Source organism: Astyanax mexicanus, chromosome 10, assembly GCF_023375975.1.
Source record: "Astyanax mexicanus isolate ESR-SI-001 chromosome 10, AstMex3_surface, whole genome shotgun sequence".
Lineage (NCBI taxonomy): Eukaryota > Metazoa > Chordata > Actinopteri > Characiformes > Acestrorhamphidae > Astyanax > Astyanax mexicanus.
The window spans coordinates 5,170,684-5,197,461 of record NC_064417.1 but is presented as its reverse complement, the minus strand read 5'-3'; the positions used below and the strand labels follow the sequence as shown (position 1 = coordinate 5,197,461).

General features: G+C 37.3%; 1 protein-coding gene across 7 annotated transcripts in view; it reads left to right on the top strand.

Moving 5' to 3' along the window:
* Nucleotides 1-576: 576 nt before the first annotated feature.
* The window catches only part of ppfibp2b (PPFIA binding protein 2b), a 100,726-nt gene continuing 74,524 nt past the window's right edge, over nucleotides 577-26,778 (top strand). For 2 of the 7 annotated variants that reach the window (XM_049484455.1, XM_049484456.1), the window contains exons 1-2: nucleotides 577-646; nucleotides 21,510-21,625. In XM_049484455.1, the coding sequence (XP_049340412.1) occupies nucleotides 21,562-21,625 (64 nt within the window). In that variant the 5' untranslated portion in view covers nucleotides 577-646; nucleotides 21,510-21,561. The remainder of the gene's footprint in view (nucleotides 647-21,509; nucleotides 21,626-26,778) is intronic. The other 5 variants (XM_049484454.1, XM_049484457.1, XM_049484460.1 and 2 more) reach the window with 3 other exon arrangements.

The following is a 26,778-nucleotide window of genomic DNA, read 5'->3' as shown; positions in this document are numbered from 1 at the left end:
AAAAATATATTAAAAAATATTTTTTACAATAATAAAGCAGCCTATAAAGCAGTGTGTATAATTTAATTGTTAAAACAATATAAAAATATATATATTTACTACAGCAATAAAGCAGCCTATAAAGCAGCGTGTGTAATTACATTGTTTAATTGTTAAAACAACATAAAATAATTTAAAAATCATTATTTCTATAATAAAGCAGCTTTAAAAGAAGTGTTTGTAACTAAATTAATTAAACAATTACAAATAAAACTCATTAAAACAATTAAAATTACATTAAAAACATAATTTCTTTAACATAATTGCTTTAAAAGCAGTGTATGGAACTTTATTATTACAACAATATTACAGCTGTTGCTATTAATATTGAATTTATTCACATATTTTACAACATTGTTATAATATTAAAACCGCTTGAATGAAACTTCAATCAAAATATTAATATAAACAAAGTACATGATTGCAGTATTTTTTAGTACAGTAACAATGTATTAAGCTGTCACTCTCAGCCACGCCCCTCTACAGTTAACGACACGCCCCCCTCGGTCACATGGAAAAGAGACGCTCCGAAAAAAAATCCTAAGCGAGAGCGCGTGCTGTCAGAGAGAGTGTGTACAGCTGCGGAGCTGCTGGAGGTGAGCGGTAGGTGAGTGTGTGTGTGTTTTACTGGAGCTCAGTTCTGTTCATCTTTGTGTTTGTCTTTTAAGTCAGTTGAAATGGACTCAAACTGGACTGAACTTATTTTTTATTTTTTTTATATATATATATATATATATATATATATATATATATATATATATATATATATATATATATATATATATACAATATATATATATATATATATATATATATATATATAGATAGATAGATAGATAGATAGATAGATAGATAGATAGATATAGATGTATATACAGATGTAGGCTATACAGATATCAGTATAACTGCTGCTCTCTGTCTTTAGGAGTTTCCTGCTTATTTTGCATGTGTGCATTTTTTATTTGCATGCCTGTTTGAGAGAGCACTGCTGCTGATTTGCACACGGACTCAGACAGTACTCCTGAATATCCAGTGCTAACGTTTTAAAGGGTTTATGCAAATGTTGTGTTAGTTTGTACAGGGTAAATCAGTTGTACTATATACACTGCCTGGATTTAAGTAAGTAAATGATGTGGGGTTGGTTGATGCTGCAGTTGGTCTGCAGGTTTAGGTTCAGCAACAGTATGTGCTGAAAGAATGAGGTCAGCTGACTCTACCTGAATATACTGTATATAGACCAGGTTATTCCATCAATGAATGGAAGATTTTTTTTTTCTCTGATGGCACGATCATATTCCAAGATGACAATGTCAGGATTCATGGGGCTGGAATTGTGAAAGAGTTCAGAGTTCAGGGAGCATGAGATCATCATTTATCATTTTCACACATGAATTGAGAGAGAGTTCACCACAGAGTCCAGATCTTAACCTTAATGAGAATCTTTGGGATGTGCTGGAGAATGCTGCTGCAAGATCTTGGTGAAAAATTAATGCAAGGCTGGATTGAAATAAATCTTGTTACATTGCAGAAGCTTATTGAAATGATGCCATAGTGAATGTGTGCTGCAATCAAAGATAAAGGCGCTCCAATCAAATATTAGAGTCTGTGAACTTTTTTTTTTTTTTTTTTTGATGGTGACTTTATTTTGGCCAGGAAGTGTAAGTCAAATGGAGTTTCAGTCCGAGCCATAAATGTAAATACTGATGAGAAATTAAGCTTGAAATCCTTGTCTGATTGGAAGAAGAACCTGAGTCTGGGGTACTTTTTTATACCTAGCTAGTTTGGTCCAGAGTTTCAAACTTTCAGATTGGTCCAAACCAAAATAGCAGGTGTTAAAGGTGCCATGGAACCATGGTTTAAAAAGTATCTCAGGTGTAAAACATCGATTTTCTAGATGGTTTCACTTCCAGACCAAATAAATGAAGTTGAGATTGGACTGATGTTGTTTTTTTCCAAAATCTTGCATGTCCTACAAGCAGTATGGATGTAAATCTTATGCTTGTCTTGTAAATGCTGTATCTACTGTAACTGTAGATTAACCCTCGATTCATTAGGAGAGATAAAAGGAATCCAAGGGCAGGGTTTCCCGCAGTGCTTTATAGTTAGGGTGACCACCTTGACAACAGATGCCCCTTGCCTTGACTATGTATCCCCCCCTCCCCCTCCCCCCCCCCCAGGATCATGATGAGGCTAAATTGCATCATCTGTTGGTTAAATATGCAGAACCATCGGGAAAACTCAGAACTTTGATGAACATTGTTTAGATTCTGGTCCAGACTAGTTTTAAAACACCCCTAATGTCATCATGGTGCAGTAACACAATCCTGCAGGTCTTTTTTTACATGATTTGTTCCTAAATGAAGGATGGAAGATTATTCACCCCAGTATCTTCTGGTGAGTTACAGTGGCAGTGATGTTTGGAAACATGGAGAACATGTTGTGCTGGTGCTAACGGCTAAAAACAGTATCGCATGCACATGCCAGTGCCAGCCTGCTTCACCGGGCACTGAGTTCAAAGCAGCAGGCTGGTGTGGAGCTGTCTCCTGGTGAAGACGGTGGGGCAGCCAGGCTGTCTCTGAGGATCATGCGCCGGGCACACAGATAAAGCCTGTTTTATTCTGCTTTTGATTGTGCTTTGTGTTCTCCTCTCGCCGTGCAGAGAAACAGGGGTGAAACTGCGGTGGTCTCGCACCCAGAGCCTGTAGTTAGTCCTGTATTTTTCAGTACTATGTCCTGAGACTATTTCTTTTGTTGGAGGTACCATAAAATTCTCTGCTGATCCGGAAGAGGAATCACTAGGATGTAAAGAAAGTTAATCAGGCTGGTTTGGTGTAAAATGGTACATTATGGAGGAGTGCTGATTCAGAAATTGATGAAATCAATCATCTTTAACTGAATAGTTTTACCTCTTGAGACCCTGCGTCCTCGTATGTGGACATTACATTTCTGATTCTCTGCACTGTAATACTTAATTTTTTAGAACATTAATCATTTGGCCTCATATGGAGACCATGCTCATACCATCTAGTGGTCACATGACAATATTACTCTCAATTGATTGAAAACAAGATGGTGGGAATCCCAGTCAGAGGTTTCTACAGCCAGTAAAGGCAGAAATATGGGCAAGATAAAAAAAAATATCATCGTTTATTTACTTACTGTGAGAAGATAACATTTTGTTTTTGGACTAATTGCGTCCCAAAACCCCAAAAAGTTAAATAAACTATAAAAAGTTTAGTTTTTATGCTTGTTAGGTCCAATTAATCCCAAGTAGTTTGCAGAAATTAAAAAGGCATGCCAAGCAAAAGTCTGGGTCTCAAGAGGTTATTATTAATCTATACAAAAGCTATTTTTTACAAGAAATGCTATAAAATACATATGTGGGGACTAAACTCAGGCTGCAATTAATGATTATTTTGGTGGTTGACTAATCTGATGATTATTTTTTTGATTAATCGATAAGTCAACGATTATTTCTGCCATTCTGCCATCTCTAAAAACGGTAGAAACAGCTGATCATGAGATTTAAATGTCTAAACGTTCCGTTCCATATATATATATTTTTTTTCATTTGTTAAACATTATGGTACCACTTTAAAATAAGGCTCAGCTCATTTATAAAGGGTATATACATAGTTTATAAAAGAGTTTAATATTGTTATTAATTAGGCTATAAATACTTCATGAACCATTAATAAGCAGTTACAACACATACATAAAATGGACAAAAGTGGCCTGTCATTTGCCAAATTGTGATTTTACATTAATTTATACTGTTAAACCTCAGATCTTACTTAACGTCTGTTTATTAATTAACAAATATGTTTATTAATTAACAATCTATCCAGTAATAATAATGCATATTTTATGTTTTTTTTTTTTTACATAAAATAACATTAAATAACCAAACTGATTTTCTATATATTTTAAACGATATGTTAATGCTGACTGATGGAAAAAAGAAAAAATAAGTAGATTTTAATAAGTTTTATGTGCATTTATAACTACTTAGAAATGTTTTTTTAAGTACATACAATCAGTACATTATTAACCATTAATAAACTCTTTATACCTTATATACTAGTTACAACCCTTTATAAAGTAGCCTTATTTAAACTTATTAAAGTGGTACCTACATTATATTATGATTAATTTCATTGCAATTTCCTACATATTTAAAGCATCAAAACCATTTATAATAAAATAAATATAAAAATAAATCTTGGAAGCTTGGAAGCTAATCTCTCAAGAGAAGATCATTCCTTCACTCAACAGTCAAATGAAGTGTAAGAATTGAAAATGCTTTTGGTGCACCATGGTGACACGAGCACGGCCTGCCACTGCTCATCAAACACAAACCCCCAGCCAGGTTTCTCTCATTTAGAGAAAGAGAGAGTGCAGCACGTTACTACAGAGCCCGGCTGATTCCAGAGAACCACAGCGGCAGGGGACAACTTCACCACAGCTTTTACACATGCTTAAAAACTCCCTCAGGCTTATATCATGTGTTTGCCCCGCCGAGGTGTGTGTGTGTGTGTGTGTGTGTGCACGGCCTGATGGACCGGTTCTCTGTCCCGCCCGTGTTTTCTTCTCAGGAGTTCTTCTTTTAAGGAGTTCAGCGATGAGTTCCCTGCATGACCAAACACAGGAACGACTCAGACCAGCCCTCAGAACATCGCAGGGGTCTTTTCATGATCTGGTTTCTGCACTGAAAAAAAATGATGCATAAAATTTACTTCAAAAAAGTTTCGCAACTTTCTGCATTTGCTTTTTTTTAAGTACATTTAATTACAGAAAAAATTAAGTAACTTCAACTCAGTGTCAAGACTTTAATTTTACATATAGTAAATAAGTGAACTGAACTTCAGTCAATCCTTTCTTTTAGTAGAGAAAATCCAGCCAAGATCCATTAAAAACAGGTATCAAACAGACTGGATGTGAGAGTTTCATAAAACAAGGGAGTGGGAGTCATGCACAATAAAGCATGTTGATTGTGTCAATATTTTCCAGCCTTTATTCTAGGAGTGTAACAGTATACAGAAGTCATGGTCATGGTAACACCATGTTTTGTACACTGGCAACTAAACTAAAATCGAAAGCATCTCTTGTTACGTTAGACAAGTACAAAACAGCCAGTGTAGAAATACATGAAATACAATTCTATTTCCTTCCATTCTGTAGAAATAAAGCCAAAAATATTAGCCATATTGTCAATTAGAGCTGATCAATATATTGATATTATACATGTTCTGATCGATCATTCTAAAACTGATAAAATTGCTAAACTTTCTGTATTAATAAGTGACTGAATATTAAACTGAACAATGAGATTAGTTAAAGTTATAGGGCCCTGTTTTAGCGATCTATTGGTGAGCCATCAACCGTGCACCATGCAGCTTGATTTAGGGCGTGTCAGTCAGTATGTCTTTGCTATCATAACGATGGGAAAAGTATGCCTTGTACGGCTCAAAGTGCAACAAAAGGAATGTACTAATTATCCTAATTAATCATGGATGTGCCACTTGACATTTCCTTTAAGAGCCAGGTGCGCTCTGACTTTGGTGGATTGCTATTTTAACAGTTCAGCGCTTCTGCACTTTTCAGCATAGAAAACTGATTTGCGCATTCCTACTGTAAAGGTGTGTAAGCAGCTCATTTATAAAAACAGCAATGTTATTTTATGTAGTATTATTTATATTTATAATTAAAAAGTTGGGTTTGTGAGCTGCTGCATATTCATGTGTTAAGTACATGATGCACCTGCGTTGCCAACATAGCACCGAACGTCTGACTGTTGTCTGCTGTCAGGGTTTTAATCAGTCAGTGGTGCACCTGTGTTTTTTTTCATTGCCAAGATAGCAATACACCAGAAATTGATCTGAACACAGCTCACTTCCAGACCATCATACCAATCAGCGTAGACATATTCGTAAGCTCTGTTGCTTCGTTATGTGAAAATAGACTGTTCATGGGGTGTAAGGTAGCAATGAGCATCGCAGAATGCATTTGGCAGGGTGCAAGATAGGGCTCATATTTTAGATCGATAGAAAGCTAGACAGACAGACAGATAAAAAGTAAAAGTAAAAAAAGTAAAAAGCGTTTAGGCTCCGTTGCTTCATTATGTGAAAATAGACTGTTTGTGGGGTGCAAGGTAGCAATGAGCATCGCAGCGCACATTTGGCAGGGTGCAAGACAGGGCCTGTATTTTGCTTTGTTGGTTTGTTTGCTGGGTGGTTAAAAATGTAAAAGTAAAAAAAAAAAAAAACGTTTAATAAATATGTGGAAATTTAAGTTTTTTGATTGCTTTTCTTTTGCAATATTTTGATGCATCCCTACATATAAAATTTGAATTAAGTGTTTTAGAAACAATTGGACTTCTATTGTAAAAGTACTTTTAGAAGAGTTTTAGACGCTCTGATTGCAGACACATCTGATGTGAAGATGATGCTGAGGTGCTGGTTGGGGAACGGGGCTTTCCTGCAATAAAGGGGCTGCTGACATTTCCCCGGGCTTTTCCACACACACACACACACACACACACTTCAGTGCACCTGCTTCAGACTGACATTTCCTCTGCTCCTCTCACGGGGTGCCGTCTTCCCCCCAGCTGCCACAGAAAATTGGCCCGGCTGAGGAAGGTGCAGGGTCACCTCTCAGTCGGCCTGCCCCGGGCCCCCAGCCTCAGTCTGCACCCTGTGCTAGGATCTGGTGTACTTGTGTTCTGGTGTACTTGTGTACTTGTTGAATATGGTATCCTGATAATGTGTTTTTGGGCTGTATCATATCGTATCATATTGTATTGGCATATTTGCTTTTGCAGTTCTCAATCAGTTTGTCAGACAGTGGTTTATTTTACATTGCATTGTACTCTGCTGTCACTAGTTCCCACTATTCTGTTTGGATACACAGTAAACTTTTCTTTTTCTACCATTTTATAAATATGAGTTTCTTTGATTTGACCAAATTGAAAACCTCTGGAATATAATAATAAGAGGAAGATGGATGATCACAAGCCATCAAACCATCAAACTGAACTGCCTGAAATTATTCACCAGGAGTGTAAAGCATAAAGTTATCCAAAAGCAGTGTGTAAGACTGGTGGAGGAGAACATGATGCTAAGATGCATCTAAAATCTGTAATTAAAAACCAGGGTTATTCCACCAAATATTGATTTCTGAACTCTTAAAAGGTGAAAGGCCCTTTCTACGTATGTGTTATAACTGATTATTAATGATTTTTAAGGCATTTACAACCTAATTAGTAACCATTAATAAAGTAATTGTAAACCATTTATAAACCCTTTATAAAGGTAGTCTTAATTTTAAAGTGGTACCTAAATTTAATATTGTTTTCCACACTCACACATCTACATTTCACACATGATTCTTTACAGAACTAAAGGTGGGTTCTCTATGGAATGTCTTAAAGCACCATTTGAAGCACCATTTGTGGTGAGAAAAGATTCAACGTTTGGTTTATGACACACTCCAATAGATAAATGATGCTATCTTGGTGATCTTCATGCTGCAGTGGATTTGAGGAGCCATGTCTGGACCGATAATGAATGTTCATGGAAATGTTGTGCTGCTCATTGTTGCTTTGTTTCGTTGCACTCAGCCAGCAGTCAAGTGATCAGCACACATGGAGCAGCGCTCAGTAGCGAAGTCACGAGGCCTGAGCTGCCAGTGTGGAGCTGAAACCCTATCCTACTGTCATTTGAACTGGGTTTTATAGGGTTGACTTAGCTTAAAGGTGAGGAAAGCGTGAGGAACAGCTCAGCAGCTTGTGCTGTCTTGCACTTCTGACGTAGTTTGTTGTGGGTTTGGGTTGATTTTTCAGGATTGGGGGACTTTTTCTTGTGCCACTACTGTATTCCCCACATAGAAGTCACATTGTCTCTCTGCAGCGCATGCGGCGCGCAGCCAGATGGGCAACAATGCAGCCTTGTGCGTGTGCAAGGCAGCGTCGCATCTGACCCCTCTGTACGAAACAGATCACCTTTCTTTGCTCTTTCCTGCAGGTGATCCAATAAGCCTCCTACTGGTGAACAAATTCTTTAGAAAACAATTAGATGCATTATAAAATATCTTATCTGGAAAAAGAATATAGACTGACAAAGCTAATAATACAGTATAATATACACTGTTAAATAGGGGTGGGCGATATGGCCCTAAAATAATATCACGATATTTCATGGTATTTTCACGATAACGATACTCTTGGCGATATAAATTAATGATTTTTTTTTTCAAGAATACACTACTGCAACAAAATGAAAATTTTATTTTATTATTGCAAACGATTTATGTCACACCCCTACAATTTAATCAGATTTGTAACAGAAGTCAATGATCCAGATTGTCATCATGAGACTAATAATAATGCACTCCAAATATCTCCATATATCCAGGATTAAAATAAAATAAAGTACTGGAGAGATATAATCTGTCTCTAGTAGATATATAATGGGAAATGAGAACAGTGTGATTTTTTCTTTTGCTAAAAACAGTAAAAAAAAGTAGTACCCTGATGTGATAATTAGGGGTGGGTGATATGCAGTGGTGCAAAAAGGGGGTATGCAGCCTATGCGACGCATAGGGGCGCTGCACCAGAGGGGGCGCCAATTCAAAGCCCTAAGTAAATTTCCTCTCCGGAGAAACAGCCAATCATCCTTCTGGTTTGCGGAGCGTGGTGGGAAAGTAATGACAGGACGCTGACGATTTTATAACGTATACTCCAGCTCCCCCCACCCCCCCCCCCCCTTGATGATTTTAAAACTTATCTCTCTAACCCCACCCCCTCCAAGGATGATTTTAAGGGGGGCGCAGATACTACGTTTGCATGCACCCCAAGAAGTATGTAGTTGCGCCCCTGGTGATATGGCCCGATATTTTTAGGGTATTATATCGTTCACAATATTCAAAAATGTTGGCAATATTATTGGGTACGATACGATATGGCACACCCCTACTGTTAAAAAAAAAAAAAATCTTTAGTTCAGATAATTTATTTGTATAAAAACTTCAATTATTAAATCTCACCAACTTCTATAAATTGTGTACTATAGGTTCTGCCCAAAAAATTCTTTAGGCTTGACCCCCCAAAAAAATTTTATTTTACTTTAATCAGATTCATGTACTGGGTGTAATAATGTTACACTACTGAAGTCCTGAAGAGCAGAAGGAGGTGATTTCTGGGTAATTTTCCATTCTGTCAGCTATATTATGAGCACACACACACACACACACACACATGGCGGATGGTTTAGGGGTGGGTGCTGAGTGGCTCGGTTTAAGCTGTTTGGAAGGTGTCTGTCGTTTGATGTTTTCTGTATTAAGCAGTGTTGACGCGCTGCCTTTATTGTCCTGACACCTCCTGCTGACGCTGCACTCTCTCTGTCTCTGTTCCTCTTCAGACCTGCATTCAGGCCTTTCCCAAAGCTTCATTAGTAGAGGTGTAAGGAAAAATATATATACTGAAGTATCATATATACATATATATACTATAAAACTTTTATACAATACTATATATATTAAGATTATCAAAAACTTTTTTTTTTTTACTTTTTTTTTTCTTCCAAATTTTAATTTCATAGTTTTTGAGATGCGGTGAGGATTCAAGATTTTTTTTTATTGTCACATCACAGAGTACAGGTGTACATGTGAGTGAAAAACTTGGGTGCAGATTCCCACCAATGTGCAATGAATAATATTTACAAGAAAAAGTAATAAAGTAAAATAATATAAAATAACAATAAACATGATAACTTGCACTATAGACAAATATTGCACAAAAACACAAATATTGCACAGATGTAGATATGCAGATATATAGAGTGTGTGTGTGGAAGTGAGGAAATAGTCCAGTAGGTGACAGAATAACTATGAGTAAGTGCAGGTAAGGAATGAGTTGAGTGGGAAGTGGGAAGTGCAGGGGGCAGAATGCTGTATAAATATGGGAAAGTCTGATAGGTGCAGTGTAAAGTAAAGTAAAGTGCAGGGTGCAGAGTTTGTATGGGTGTCAGTCAGTGGGGAGAGTTGGGCAGAACACTGTTCTACTGGCTGTTCCACAGCCTGGTCGCCTGGGGGAAGAAGCTGTCTCGGAACTGGCTGGTTCTGGTCTTCGAGCTTCTGAGCCTCCTTCCACTCGGCAGCTATGAGAACAGGGAATGGCTTGGATGGGACTGGTCCTTCATGATCCTTTTGGATTTCTCAGGCAGCGGATAGTGTGCCTGAGTGCATAGTGTGCATGAGTATTTGATACATGAAATGCTTCTTATGGATAATATTGCCATTGCCATATATATATATATATATATATATATATATATATATATATATATATATATATATATATATATATAAATATATATACCCTGAACCTGAAATGCCATATCACCCACCTGTAATTATTATATCAGGGTACTCATTTTTTGCTGTGTTTAGCAAAAAAGAAAAAAATAAATCACACTGTTCTCATTTCCCATTATATATCTACTAGAGACAGATTATATCTGTCCAGTACTTTAATTTATTTTACTTTTATCCTGAATATATGGAGATATTTGGAGTGCATTATTTTTAGTATCATGACATTCTGGATCATTGACTTCTGATACAAGACTGATAAAATTCTTGTATTTTTTAATATCTCAGTTAGGGGTGGGCCATAATCGTATGCAATATCGTATGCAGTAATAAAATGTAATTTTGCTTTTTTTGCAGTAGTGTATTTTTGATTTTTTCAATTTTTTTCAATTTTATTCAGTGTTTTATCATGTCGCCACAGAAGATCGTTATCGCGAAAATACCATGAAATATTGTGATATTATTATTTTAGAGCCATATCGCTCACCCCTAAGTTGAAATGTACTTATGATAAAAATTTTCATACTATGGTTTAGCCTGGTAAAATTATAACCACTGCAGCATCACGTCTGATACTGTATAAGCAGAACAAGGTCATGTAAGGATCATCATTCACCTGAGTGATGCTGACTATGAACATGACAGACTACACATCAGCTGCACAGTGAAGAGCCTCCAGCAGGGATTAAAGAACGGAGCAGACAGGGCAGATTGGGTTTCCCACGCAGTGTCACTGGAGGGTTTAGTGGTTAAAAAGCTCATTAATGATTACTCATCCCCTCTGCAGTAATGATTATACACCGAGCTGTTTGAGTTTCGCCCTGAGGTTAATGGGCACAGTGTTCTCATGACTCAGTGGATGCTGTGATGCTTTGAGAGGTACAGTGTATTAGATCTACTGTATGTTTTACAAAGCATTTACAAAGTGCTGTATGACTGTATTATATATTTTAACTCTGCAATGCTGAAGAAAATTAAGGATGCAGGTAGCTTAGAAGCAAGCAAGAACAGCACCCCTAAAGAAGCACACTGGCAGAGCTCACTAGCTAATGCTAGCCAGTTAGCATAACAAGATAATGCACTGGAGTAATGGTAGTTCAGCTCTGTGGAGTCAGAAGCTCCATCCTGCCTGGAGAGAAATGAGTACAGCACTTTATCTGAGGAGCTCCTGCTGCTGTTCTTAACTGTATGAGTGTTTTTAATCCAAGTAAAATAGAAAAACAACTATTCACAGAAATTAATGGAATTGTGCAGTCGATCCACAGCTCGGAGAAAAGTACTGTTTAAAAATGTATTAATACTATATAGCATGAAGTATCATTTTAATGCAAAAGGGAACTGTGGCTGATTTAAATATAATGTCTTACTTGTGCAAATGAACTTTTAAGAAATATTTCTATACTTTGAATTCTTACATTTTAAGTAATTTAGTGCTTATGGAACAATTTAAAATACTAAGTTCAGTAAAGGAAGCAGCGTTAAAGTTGTTAGCGTATCGCTTTTTAAGGTCTATTGTTTAAATTCTTTAGAAGTTTTTTCTTAAAGTGTGTGTGTTTAACGAGCGGGGGTGTACGTACGCTGGCTGTTTAGGAATGGAATCTGGAATGGAATATGATTGGCTGTTGTCTAGTTTCAATGCAGTCAGTGGCGCACCTGTGTTTTCCACTGCCAAGATAGCAATACACTAGAAATGTACCTGAACACACCTCCAGACTTCCAGTCTACCACTCCTAAGATACTTTTGGGAAACTGGGACTAGAAGCCCCATAACTTGAAGCCCAGGCAGAACCATGCTAGTTGTTAAGAGCTAGCTAAGTTGATGTAGTGATTACGTTGGTTAGATACTGAGCCTTGGTTATAAAACCATTAATAAAGCCTCAGCTAAACAAGGAGTTAGCTAGATATAGATCATGCACATCATGCTTCAGAGTTCTGTCGTCAGCTGGGGCTTTAACCCTTGTGTGGTGTTCGGGTCTGTGGGACCCGTTTTCATTTTTCATCAAATGATACTAAAAAAATATTTTTTATAACTCAAACTCATTGGCATTGGCTCATTTTTTTGTGAGAAACATATATTTATACACATTTTCGATAAACACACACTGTACACCCCCCCCCCCCCCCCAACCCCCTACACATTTATATTACATACAGTATGTTTGGCCAAGGGCTAATAAACATTGCTTCATTTGTAAATTTGAAACTAAACAAATTTTCTACTCATATCTTGAGTTTAATTCATTTTCTTTTACATTTTATTAAAAAACTAAAAAAAAAAAGAGTAGCACTTTTTTAAAGAAATGTAACATAAGAAAGGTAAAGGGCAAATATTAACCATGTAAGCTGTTTATATTGCTTGCAATTTAGGTAAAGCAAGCATGTGTAAAGCATTTTAATGTAAAATTGCTTAATTTTGCTGAATTAAATACAAGTAACAAAGTAAACGAGTAACATAAATATGAACACCACACAAGGGTTAAAAATGAAATGCACTTTTAGCTCGTGCTGCAGTCTCCCTGATAGACAGGCTTTTCCTGTTAACTTCCCAACAATTGCTCAGACTTGTTCAACCCTACGCAAGAAATAAACACCACAGAGTCCTGTAACTCGACCTTCAGTCAGTCAGCGCGTTGTCAGTGCGCACTTCCACAGAATGAGGCTGCCTGTCAGATTGTTGGCGTGTTGGTAATAGAAGTGCACTGTGCTTTTTCTTTTTTCTTTTTTTCAGTAGTATGTAGGTTGATGCATGAAGAAGTGAAATGAATACTGGTTTCAGAGAGGCTGTGGTGTACTGTAGCAGATCTCTGTGGTCAGGGGTCTTCTAGAGCGCACTCGTCTGCTCTCTTATTGAGAGCTTGTTCACGTGAGGAGCACTAAAATGTGTCAGGGCTGCACTGTAGAGTACCATTTGTTGTTATTCATTATTGCAGTTTGAGCACTTTTGAATTTGAATAAAATAATATACACAGCACTCTGGGTGACCTTGAGGTCTATTTTAATTTACTGAGCTAACAGCTCCTGGAAAAATAATCCAAAAAGCCCTGACCATCTTAAACTCTTTGTTGCTGCTGAAGGCAGAAGAGGGGGAGTTTGCTTTTCATGGCGTATCTTTGCGGAAAGATACGCCGTTATAAAAATAATCTGGATTTACTGCTGAATGGAGCGCAGTGGAAGCAATAATGTGACACTATAAGAGAACTTCGGGTATTTTCCACTCTGCTGGCTGTATGTGGTGGAAATCGTGACCCCATTGTGTGAATGCATTATGAAGGGAATCCCTGGAAATGGAGGGGAAATGCTCTACCTAAAAACTTAAACTTTTATCATCTAGGAGTTTTAGTGAACGTTTGACCTTATAAGCTCCTCTGGAACGCACGAGGAGGAGGAGGATGTTGATAAAGATGTTGATGATGGCGATGTGCAGAAACTACAGTATATTCATGGAGCTGCAGCTCAGTGATGCGCTTACTATATATGGTTCAGTACAAGTACAGAATATTAGGAAAAAAAAAAAAACATAACATTAACCCATATTTCAATTAAATTAATTAATTTATTTATTGAACAGACAGTTGTTTAATCAGTGTTCAATTATATTGCAAGACAATCCTCTGTGATAATTCACATCAATTGGGTCTCTTAAATAAGCAAACACCAGGAATTATCAATTTTTTACAGGTTTACCCTATTTGATTATAGCGCCACCATGTGAAGTAATACAGCAGTAACTTTAATAATAAGTCAAATTTGACAGCACAAACAGTATAATAATCTCTCGCGAACATGAAGTGAAGTAGGACAGGGTGCAACAAACTAGCAGCTCTCCAGCCCAAAGGGTTGTTGAACCGAATTGCAGAACAGTTCATCTCGGGTAAACTCAAATTTATAATAAAATATAAATTTAATATATAAATAAGCACACCGCTCCTCCAAAGGATCGAACCCGTGTCGTCAGGGTCGAGGTCCAATACACTATCGCTGCCCCGGCTAGTAAATTGGGACGCGGCCAGGTAAAACCACCGTTATAAGGAGATAGGGAGCCCGAGAATGAGTGGAAAAACGAGAACTGGCGGACCCTAAAGTCAAGCCGAGCGCGACAAAAAGAGACAGGTGAGGATTGTAAAGAAAAGCTCTCCAGAGAAGCATTTTATATATATTTTTTATTATTGTTCAATATATTTCATCATCAACCTCACGGGCCAGATGTTTCATGCTTGCGGGCCACATCAGAATCTCCCCGCAGGCGGCCTATTGCCGACCCCTGATCTACAGTAGGCATTTTGCCCATTTTTGCAACAGGTCAATTGATTGTCTATATGCTTCTGTTGTTCTAAAACTATAGAAGCAGTTTTGGGAGCCCCAAGCAAAATTGCCCAAAAAGGCTTGCACTAATATAAACATTACCCAATTTTTTTCTGCTAGCCTACCTGCTGCTAAATTACACCATTTGTAGAAGACATGTAGGCCTAATGTAGGCCTAATTTGTCTGACTTCCTGTTGGATAACTCAAAAGTTTCACATTTTGCCAGCTGCAGGAGTTACTAACCTGGCTGGCTGGCCGGCTACTGTCAGCTACTAGTGAGAGGCGCCCCCTTGAGGGGGATTCTGATAACAGTGTGGATGTACTTTCCTGCATTGTCCATCACAGAATTTAAAGGGGTGCTCGCACACTTTGTTGTTGCATTTAATTCAATACCAGTCGTTGTCTGGGGGCCCCCAGGCAAGCTTAGGGCCTCTAGCTAGGCGATTGATTGGTTTGCTTGCCTTGTTGCAATGGGCCTGAGTCTGATGGAATACATTTGAGGAACGGATGAACCTGTACATTTGAATTTTCCCAGAACTGTCATTTTAAAGGTCAGAGATGGCCAGGGTTAAGTATTGATTGTTTGTTTCTAGGCTGAAGTTTGATTTAGCCTTTTAAGTCACAAAAGAGCAGAGACTTAGTGCTTGGTTGGTTTTGTTTATCTCCTAAAGGAATTGGCCTGTTTTGTATGGTCTATCTCACCTTCTGCCTCACTTCCTCCTGAGGGTAAGCAAATATGATTCATTACACATTCATCACATAATTGATATCTAAAATGTTCTTATTTTGTTTAGAATACTGTATTTTTATCACTATAAGGCACACAAAAATTCCTCTTAAATTTTTCCAAAAATCATTAGTGTGTCTTATAATGAGGTGCGCCTTATGTATGAATTCTACCAGTCAGTTACTGTATTGAGGAGCAGTAAAACCACTCCGCTGAAATGCAGCGTTATACAGGAGTTTCAGCGAAGTTTCTCCAGCACCAAGGCTGAAGCTGTATTAACATTAGCCACTAATCGAGCTAAGCGCTAGCTCTTTCACCTGCTGCTAACCCTGGCTAGTGCTGCTGGAACAGCATTAAGAATATCCATTTACTGTGCTAGCTCTTTCACATTTTTAAAGAATTACAGTTTTGTTTACTTAGCTTAGCTTTACTTAACTTTGCACCTTATAATCCTTATAATCTTTTTAGCAATCCAAAAGCTATATATAGTACAGACATTAAAACTTAAATGGTTCTCAAACCAAAAATCATTGCATCAGTCACAGTGACAGATCTTCCCATCGTGTGGAAGTATTGCAATGTGGCGGTAACATTCTTGGGAAACAATTGCTGTGTGTGGGCAAGCATTGTCCTGCTGAAAAATGCCAGCTGGAATACCTTTCCCTGATAGGAACACGTGTGGAAAAGCTGCAAAGGCAGGATTGAAGTGCTCACAACTGCATGCCAACTTTTGCAGAACTCAAGGTCTGGTATTTTATATTTTCTAAAGAAAAACATTTTCTAAACGAATCAGTTTGTGCAAAAAAAAAATAAGTTATCAGCGCATTTTGAGTAAGTTGTAAGAAATGTTTGGGTATATGAGATTGATCCCATATTTTTCTGTAAGCTTATCATCTAACATTCTGAAATAAAAAAGCACAAATCAAAAATTGTCTTGGCTGAGGGATTGCGTCTGGAGTCAGTGAAAAACTGTTCTTTAACCCAGAATTTAAAGTAAAAATCTGCGGTTGGCTTTTTTAAATAGCTGTTATTGTTGTTCCTCTGGTTTGTGTGCTGTACAGAAAGCTGCCAGGTGCTGAGCTGTGTTCAGTTTCTGCTGGAATTGTGCTTTCAGTGCGGCGGAGAGCTTTAAGCCCCGTCTCTCCAGCTAATCTGGAAAATACTGAACGCAGGTGCAGCATTTGAATGCAGGCTCTTCTTCCACAGGAGTGAAATATAATCTGACCCAATAAAGGTTTTGCAGAAAGTGATGGTTGGAGCTTTTTCTCCCCAGAGCGGAAAGCTGTGAAATGAAGATGATTGAGGCCTGTTTAACTGTCGCTGCAGATGTTATTGTGGGCAGACGGGCTTCAGAAACGTCCGCAGTGTGGATATCGCGCTCAGATAAGAGGGAGCTATTTGTGGGAAGGGGCAGTGGAGTGAGGCGGACGTCTTTGGTGGCCTGAGCCTCTTTGTTGACAGCAGTCGCCTGAGGTGCGGTACAGTGTGGTGAGGTGCGGTACAGTGTGGTGTGGTGTGGTGTGGTGTGGGGTCAGTCATTCTGAGGGCTGCTTATTTTGCTGAGCGTGCTGAAGGTGTGGATCAGGACTGATGTGTTTCAGTTTCTCAGCAGTCGTTAAATGGATAATGGTGAAGTAGGAGGTGGCAGAACTCGTCAGGTCGGGTTTGAGTGGGAACTGAACGCAGGGCGTATCTTTTCCCACGGTGTGACAAACCAGAAAGTAACAAGTTACTGATAAAGCAGCTAATGAATCTGAACTTCCATCGAATGGGGATTTTTTAAAATTCCTTTTAAAAGGAATTTATTCATACATAGTTGCAACAGCTTTTCAAGTCATTTTGGAGCATTTCTATTGACCTTTGTACGATGAATTTTTTGAAAAGTTTTAATTTTGTAGAGAATACAGGACAATCACATGTTAAGATGGATATTCAAGGGTTTGTTCATAAGGAGATAATGTACGATAACATTTGAATAAGTATTACTTATAAAATAAAGATCACATTGAATTTAGTTCTGCAAATCCTGCCCTTTGTTGTTGGCAATATGCTGATGGATCTCTTAAAATGACAGTGTTTGTGTATTAAACTGTATATTGTATATTAGTTTAAATAGACACACGTCTATGTTACACATGTGTAATTACACTTGCCCTATTACATGTGTAAGTACACTCACCCTGGTATACATGTGTATTTACACAAGTTAAAATTAACCTTAATTCATGTGTAATCACATTACCTGTACCTCTGTAGTTAATCTGTAACAATGCATATTTTATCAGTAGTTACACTGTAGTTACATGCATTGTTAACATGTAACTACAAAGTAATAATGGACACATTATAAAGTGGGACCTGGATTTCAATGTGTTTTCGTTTTTTAATGATTATAAATGTAATATTGAAGACATTAAAGCTATACAGGAATTACTCTGCATGTGTTCCTAAACCAGAATATGTTTTATAGATTTAGGTTTTGATTCTTCTAAATCACACATTTCTCTTTGAGGACAGATCTGCACACTCTTGGTATTTTAATCTCAGAGTCTTCATGAGGGAGAGTCACCTGGAATAGTTTTCTCAGCGTCTTGAAGGAAAGAGTTCCTGGAGGTGCTGAACAATAGTTGCTGGTTTTCCTTCACGCTGTGAAGCTCCAGCTCATCCCATTTAAATCACCTCAAATCACCATCTCAGTTCATCAGGTTTACAGTAGATCAGGAGATTGCATGAGATTGTGTGTCCAAACTTTTCACTAATACTGTACATATACAGGGGTTGGACAATGAAACTGAAAAACCTGTCATTTTAGTGCAGGATTTTAGGTTTCATGGCTTAATTGGAGCAGCCTGGTGGCCAATCTTCATTAATTGCACATTGCACCAGTAAGAGCAGAGTGTGAAGGTTCAATTAGCAGGGTAAGAGCACAGTTTTGCTCAAAATATTGCAATACACACAACATTATGGATGACATACCACAGTTCAAAAGAGGACAAATTGTTGGTGCACGTCTTGCTGGAGCATCTGTGACCAAGACAGCAAGTCTTTGTGATGTATCAAGAGCCACGGTATCCAGGGTAATGTCAGCATACCACCAAGAAGGACCAACCACATCCAACAGGATTAACTGTGGACGCTGTAAGAGGAAGCTGTCTGAAAAGGATGTTCGGGTGCTAACCCGGATTGTATCCAAAAACCATAAAACCACGGCTGCTCAAATCACGACAGAATTCAATGTGCACCTCAACTCTCCTGTTTCCACCAGAACTGTCCGTCACCACAATAAATTATTGTGGTCTAAAACCAGGTGTTTCAGTTTCACTGTATAACCCCTGTATTTGTATGTACACACTGTATGTAGATTGATTCAGTGAAAATCCTCCACTGGCTCTTTTTCTACACAGATTTAACCTGGTAGTCAGACCTAACACACTGTGACACAAAGCTTATGCCTCCCCCTCTTCTTCTTGAATGTCAAGGGTGTGTTGACAGGGCTGGGGGTTGAGCTGAATAATCCTGTGTTGTTGTGGTATTAACTAAGGCATTAGGGTCTGCTAATGAACTGTGCCGAGCTGTACTCGTCTCTTGCTGCCGTTTATCTGAAAGCTTTTATTCTGTGTTTCAGTGAGTGACTGTACTGTTACTGTATCCTTTATGAGGAGAGGAGAAGCTTTAGCAGATATGAATGGGGGACTGGTCCTTCTCCAAGTAGAGCTAAATTCAGCAGTAGTGCTGTTATCTCTCTCTCTCTCTCTCTCTCTCTTGCTCTTTTACTCTTAGTGTCGTTATTACTGTATCTTCAGCTCCACTGCATGAAGATGAATTATGGTGTAAATCTGAATTTGGCATACAGGTCATAATATGTCATGCAAGAGTAATGTAGTATAATATAATAATAGTATATAATTGTAGTATTCAGTCATGAAATCAGTCTTTTTGGTATTTTTATTTCTATTTACTGTGAAGCTTGAACAGTTTTTTAATACAGTTATATACTGTTATATATTTGCATTATATATTTTCTAGTGAGGTCAATTTCTTTGTTATATAATGATAGTTTTAAGTTGCATTATTCAATTTAAATCAATAAGTAAGTTACTGTTGTTCACAAAATAGACATTTTTGTTCTGAATTTGTTATACTTCCAGGAAATATTTTATTTATGTATTTATATTTATATATATATATATATATATATATATATATATATATATATATATATATATATATTTTTTTTTTTTTTTTTTTTTTTTTTTTATATATTTATTCTGTTGCAGCATGTTCTCAAAATTATAAAAATATTTTATAGTGTTTTATTTCATTTTGGACAGAATATCTAGATTACTAATGGGTGATATGGCCCTAAAATTATATCACAATATTTCTGTTTTTTTTTTTTTTTCTTTCTTTATGAGCACATCTAAATACATATTAAATATTTTTTTCTGAGCAAATCTACCATTTTCAACATTAATGGCACACCATATATTGGGCATATATTGAGTATAGTTAACACAGGTAATTGGTTTCTTTATTCCTTTGCTTTCTTCAAACAAGGCAAACGACTGAATGGAATGTACAGAGTTTCCAAATGTGTGTGTGTGTGTGTGTGTGTGTGTGTGAGGGCATTGTGGGCCATTAGGCAGAATGACAAAGACTTGAAACTCTACCCTGGCAGGCCTAATTAATCTCAGGTTCCTATACTGCTGTTAGACAGAGAGAGAGAGAGAGAGAGAGAGAGAGAGAGAGAGAGAGTGCGAGACAGAGAGAGAGACAGGGATGGAGTGAAAGATGACAGATAGAAAGATGGCGAGAGATGGCGTTTGTGAGCCCAGAAGGTAAAGAGTTAAAGCTGGGATAACAGCAGTGCATGCCAGCCTTCAGGAGTGTGTTTGCTCAGAGCAGCGTCATGCAGATACAGAGCGTTCACTGCACTCTTCATATGAAGAGCTTCACTCTTTCACTCTTTCGTTAGTCTGAGCACGACCTTGAAATGCAGGCCTGTGGGAAGGACAGGACTTTCATTCATTTCAGTGTAAATTCGGACTGTCCTGCGGAGTAATGCGATGGGAAGTCACCATAAAGGCCAGTTAACCCCTTAACCAGCAAACATATATATTTTTTTTCCATCCTGATATTGCATGCCTATATTTTGAGGATTTCTGTTCAACGAGTACATAAAAAGGTTTCATGTTTGATAAGAAACGTTACTGAAAATCCTAACTGTAATAAAAAAATATTTAGAAAATTTGAAGAAAATTTGCAACTGTATAAATATATAAATAAAAACAATAAAATGGTGCTTTCCTGAGCAAACTTAAATTTGATGTCCTTCAAACCTTTTATTTTCTTACATTTGACTACTTTTTGTCAAATTTAAGAATTAGGGGTTGATTCCTGTTACTGATCTGAAATAATTATGTGGAGTAGAGACTGGCATTATGCGGGCCAGACGAGACGTAGACATTGTCAGGTACCTAATGTAAAGTTTATTAGGCAAAAGAAGAGTCAAAAAACAAAACAGGGACTACACCAAAAGAAGCTAACAAACAAGGGGCTAGGCTAAAGAGAGGTCAAAAGGGAAAAACAGGTCGGCAACAAAAGAATACAAAGTACAAAAGAAAAGCTGGGTAGAAAAAACATAAAAATAGGTTCAATACTTGGCAACGGGGAACAGAAACAGAGGGGTATGTATACAAGGGGAAACAGGAAATGGCAATGAAAACCGTCATGTGATCTGGACGGTAGAGCACAGGTGTATACTCGAAAATGTAGTCCTTAGAGCAAGAGCTAGAGTCCAGGACAGGCAGACAGTCAGCAACAGGACTTCCTGTAGGAGTCTGTGAAGCCCTTAAAGTTTTCAGAATATACATAACTTTTTTTACTGCAGAGAAAATTAGTTTTCACATGTAGCCTATATACGGGCCAAGACCTGTTAAGGGGTTAAAACAGTTGCTGTACAACAGAAACTCATATAATGTATAAAAAAGCATAGTTTTCGCATTTTGTATTTGATTGACACTTTTGATATTCAGCTGAAATATTAAATATAATGCCTTGTGTGTTTTTCAGGTTGGCATCAAACCTCACGCCTCATGCAGTAGTCCTGTAGTCGTTCAGCATCATGGCCACGGACGCCAGTCACATGTTGGAGGCAGCCTTGGAGCAAATGGACGACATTATTGCAGGTGAGTGTCTATCAGGCTAATTAAGGATGCTAAATACGGCATTTTTGACATTAGTAGCATGACTGATAATAGTCTCTAGAAGTCAGGCTTCCCCATTACCCACTACAGATCAGCTGCCTCACGGTCTCGGACTAGTTGCTCAATTTCTACTGCTTCCACTGCTGGTGTGGCTATTCATTAATCTAACATATTAGACCTATGTGGATGTATAATCATTTTTATGTAGTTTGACCAGAGGAGGATAGGTCCCCCCTTATATATAGCTCTGGAAAATTAAGAGAACACTTCAGTTTCTGGATCAGTTTCTCTGATTTTGCTATTTATTGGTATATATTTGAGTAAAATGAACATTGTTGTTTTATTTTATAATCTACAGACAACATTTCTCCCAAATTCCAAATAAAAATATTGTCATTTAGAGCATTTATTTGCAGAAAATGAGAAATGGCTGAAATAACAAAAAAGTTACTTTGAGCTTTCAGACCTCGAAATAATAATGCAAAGAAAACAAGTTCATATTCATAAAGTTTTAAGAGTTCAGAAATCAATATTTGGTGAGTTTTCATGCAGTTTGGCATGTTCTCCTCCACCAGTCTTACACACTGCTTTTGGATAACTTTATGCTACTTTACTCCTGGTGCAAAAATTCAGGCAGTTCAGTTTGGTTTGATGGCTTGTGATCATCCATCTTCCTCTTGATTATATTCCAGAGGTTTTCAATTTGGTAGAATTAAAGAAACTCATCATTTTTAAGTAGTCTCTTTTTTCCCAGAGCTGTATTAGCCTTGATAGTACATGTGATTTAATCCATAAGCCTGACCCTACTTTCAGAGCTAGTCATGCTATACATTCCCCATATTTTTTATACAGTGTGTTGGCACTTTAAACGTATAAGCTAATGCTTCGTAACACATTTCCCTGTACTGTTCTGTTGTGTGTATTTATAAAGACCGTAAACTTCCTCTTTATAGTGAACCATTTAAACACATCCTAAAGCCTGATGCCGCAGAGATAAAGCCTGTGAATCAGTCAGTCGGTTAGAGCTCGAGGAACCCCCAGTGCTTTATGGGAACCCCCGCGCACTCCCCCAGGCCCTGCGGCTTCTTTGAGAAAAATATCAGATAAGAGCATGTTCCTGTTTTGTGGAGCTTATCTTCCCATCAGCGTACACTAATCACCCCCTCCCCTACTTACACAGGCGTGTGTTAAACAGGTTATACACACACACACTGACAAGAAATGGAATGAGAAGATTAGCAGACTTGGAATAAAGCTAAATAAAAAGAACAAGGCTATATCCAAAACTAAGCCTCATTTAGTGTGTAGTGCACTTCTTTAGCCCTCTACTGTTTTTAAGTTGTGTGTATTATTCAGTGTAGTGCTCTAAATGTTTCTTTGAAGGTAACTGTGTTCAGGGGATGATTTATACTACCTATACTGTAAATAAATTAGCAGCTTCACCTAAAAAAAGTTCATCTGCTGCCTTAACGTTTTAATTTTAAGCTTAACAAGCGCCTTAGTGCATAGCTAAGATAAGTATGGATGGGTGATGATTGACAGTTGTCTGGGTTGTAATTGGTCAGTGGCGCACCTGTGTTTTCCGGCACTAAGATAGAAACCTTAAACGCAACACATTTTCATATTTCTGTTTGCTATAATACAAATCTATTTAGTATCCTTCATTTTCCTGTAAAGGGAATGGTAAGACATTTCAGTCACTAAAAACTGTATATAGTTCTATAGTGCTACTGATTTTCCAGTTTAGAAAACAGCGATTAGGGAATTGCTTGTATCCCCTATAATAGTGTTCCCCTCTATTATAGGACAATGTAGGACATTTCTGTTTAGTATAACAGTATTGGAGTGCCATCACTTTTCTAATGAGGAGGTATCTAGTAGCTATTTAGAGGATTATTCCAGCCCCTTATAACCATCCAATAACATGCTCCTAAAATTTCATTACTTTTCCTATAATAGTTTTTTTTCTTTTGTATAGTGACCTTGATTTTCCTCTGTGGTTAAATGGTGATTAGTGACCATTTTAAACACAGTGAGATTTTATATTATTAGCAATAGGAAGAAGGATGTGCAGTCCACCCAGCAGCAGATTATCTGTGTGTTGGTCTCCTCTCACAGGGCAGGGCCGGACACGCGGGGGCTGAGTGTCCCCTCCAGCGAGCTCAGCTATCGCCAACACGATTGAACTAATAGAGAATGAATGCTTAATGCAGGTCAACAAATGAAGGCTGGGGGAGGTGGAGGGACACGTCCCTTACTGTTCAAGAGGAGACAGAATTAGAACAGGCTGCTGGGTAGCGTGTTTATATTATGGCTTTACCATAATTATACACCTTATAGTATATGGGAACTATATATATTGGGAAATCAATAATCTCTCATAGTTAAAGAATGGACAGCATATTTTCTATATACAGCTCTGGAAAAAAAAAAAAAACGCTTAAAATGGAATTTAATCAAGAGGAAGATGGATGATCACAAGCCATCAAACCAACTCAACTGCTTGAATTTTTGCACCAGGAGTAAAGCAGCATAAAGTTATCCAAAAGCAGTGTGTAAGACTGGTGGAGGAGAACATGATGCCAAGATGCATGAAAACTGTGATTAAAAATCAGGGTTATTCCACCAAATATTGATTTCTGAACACTCTAAATGACAATATTTTTTTATTTGGAATTTGAGAGAAAGGTTGTTCGTAGTTTATAAAATAGAACAACAAAGTTTATTTTACTCAAACATAAACCTATAAATAGCAAAATCAGAGAAACTGATTCAGAAACTGAAGTGGTCTCTTATTTTTTTCCAGAGCTGTATATTCAGTTAATTTACTATTTACTTTTTCACATAGGGCTAGATTGTTTGGGATTTTTTTTTTCCTTAAATAAATAAAATTATAATATAATTTAAAAAGTACTTTTTACATTTACATCTTTGTCTGATATTAAAGTTATTATTGGAATAATCGGGAAAAAAAGACAAAAAATCTGTGGGGAAGAATATTTTTCTATAGTTATACTATAGATACTATAGAAACATAATATCCTTTAAAAAGTGCATAAAATACTATCATCCTTTTTATTCTGACATGAAAGCCATTTTTGTGCCATCCCACCCCAGACAATGTGTACACAATTTGAGCTGTGGCACAATAAATGCAGTTTAAATCTAATATTTGCTGCTAGTATCATGTTATATTTATGGAAACAATTAATATTCCTGCAGAGTTTTGTGAGTGTAATGTTGAGTATCACAATGTGTTTTTACACTTAAGTGAAACACATTCATACAGCAAATGGTAACTTGCTCTTATAGCCTTCAACACTGAGGCTGGCCAGTCAACCCTTGCATAAATATAAATATAAATATAACAGAAAACATAAGAAGATTATAAAATGTACTGTATGTACTGTATTTTGCAGCCTCAGTATATGCTACTGTGTGTATGCCTGTCACAGAAACAAAGTCTACATTTAACTGAGATTATTAGTTTAAAATTAGTTTAAGGAACCCACCACAGCTACTCTCAAGCCTGAAGGCAGCCTTTGTTTAACGCTGGAAGTCCTTACTCTGGAATTATTATGGAATTTACTGAATGTGGAAGGAGAACAGCATGATGCAAATGCTGACCCGTGGCATTTCTGCAGCACATGAAGAGAAATGTCACGTTATCGCATGTCGGTTAACTATACATGTTAATGAAGATATGAATATAAATCTACAGCTCATGATTATGGAGCATTTTTTTTGCTTAATGTTTTTTTAAGGATTCATGGATGTTTTATAGTCATTAACGTCATGTGGTACATGAGGTGGAACAAAATTGTGATCTCAGGATCCAATTTCACCCAAAGAACAATATTATCTAAGATAAAATAAAATAAAATAAAAAATAAGATAAAATAAATAATAAAATAGATAAATAGACATAAATATAAATACTGTATTTTTTTGGAATATAAGACGCACTATATTTTAAGGCACACTATCAATAAACGTCTATTTTCTGATCTATTTTAATATATAAAGCGCACTGGATTAAAAGGCGCATTGAGTGACACTAGTAAGGATGCCTGCATCGAAGTGATCAAGCATGTCGCCATGTTTCCCTTGTATTGGGGAAGCTGGGGGCACCTAAATAAACAAAACTGTAATTCTTAAAAAAAAACATTTACTTTTAAAGTTAAATGAGTGCTGGATGTTAATCTACACAGATTTCTCCCCTGAAAAACTGTTTATTTTGGTGGATAAAGCACTTCTGTTTATTTACAGTAAGATTAGATTTCCAGTATTTTGTCTAAGCGTAAGTTTTGAGTGAAGTTTCTCCAGCACTAAGGCTGGGTGCAGCAGCATTAGCATTAGCCGCTAACCATAGAGTTAGAGTAGTGGGACGTAAATGCTGCCTAAAAGCGCTAGACTGAGAAACCCTGAGTGTTACATTAAACCAGGGCGCTATGAGCTAGCGGTTCATCCCATGTAGCTTGTTTTAACATGGCAGCATGCAGACAACAGTGCAATATACTCACCTCTGAATAGCAAAAGAGCTAGCGCTGTGGTTATCAGCTAATGCTAATGCTGCTGCACCCAGCCTTAATGCTGGAGAAACATCACTGAAAACTCACCCTTATAATGCTGTACTTCAGCAGAATGGCTTTACTGCTCCTTAAAACCTGGCTGGTAGAATTTATACTAAAGGCGCACTGAGATTTTTGGGAAAATTCAAGGAGTGTGATTTTCGGTGCACCTTATAATCCAAATAATATGCTAAGAAAAGTGAGGAAGTAGCAGCAACATGACATTATAGTATAAACGCAAAACTGCATAAGTCACTTTTCTTGTAGCAGCTTTAATAAGTATGAACAAATAGCAGTAATATGATAAAGTTTGGCTGGGTGGAGTTTAATAGTCTTATAGCTCCTGGAATGAAGCTGTTTCTCAGTCTGGTCATTTTACACTTGTAAAATAGATACAAACAAAAAGTTGGGACAAAAATTTGAGAGTGTGCTGGGTGAGTGGAATCCTTCATTATAAAGCTGGCCATTTCCCAGTTCATCTGATTACCAGCTATATTTCAGATACTCATATATTCTAAATATATTCCTTTAACTGAGATACTGTAGATACTGTAGATGCTGTAG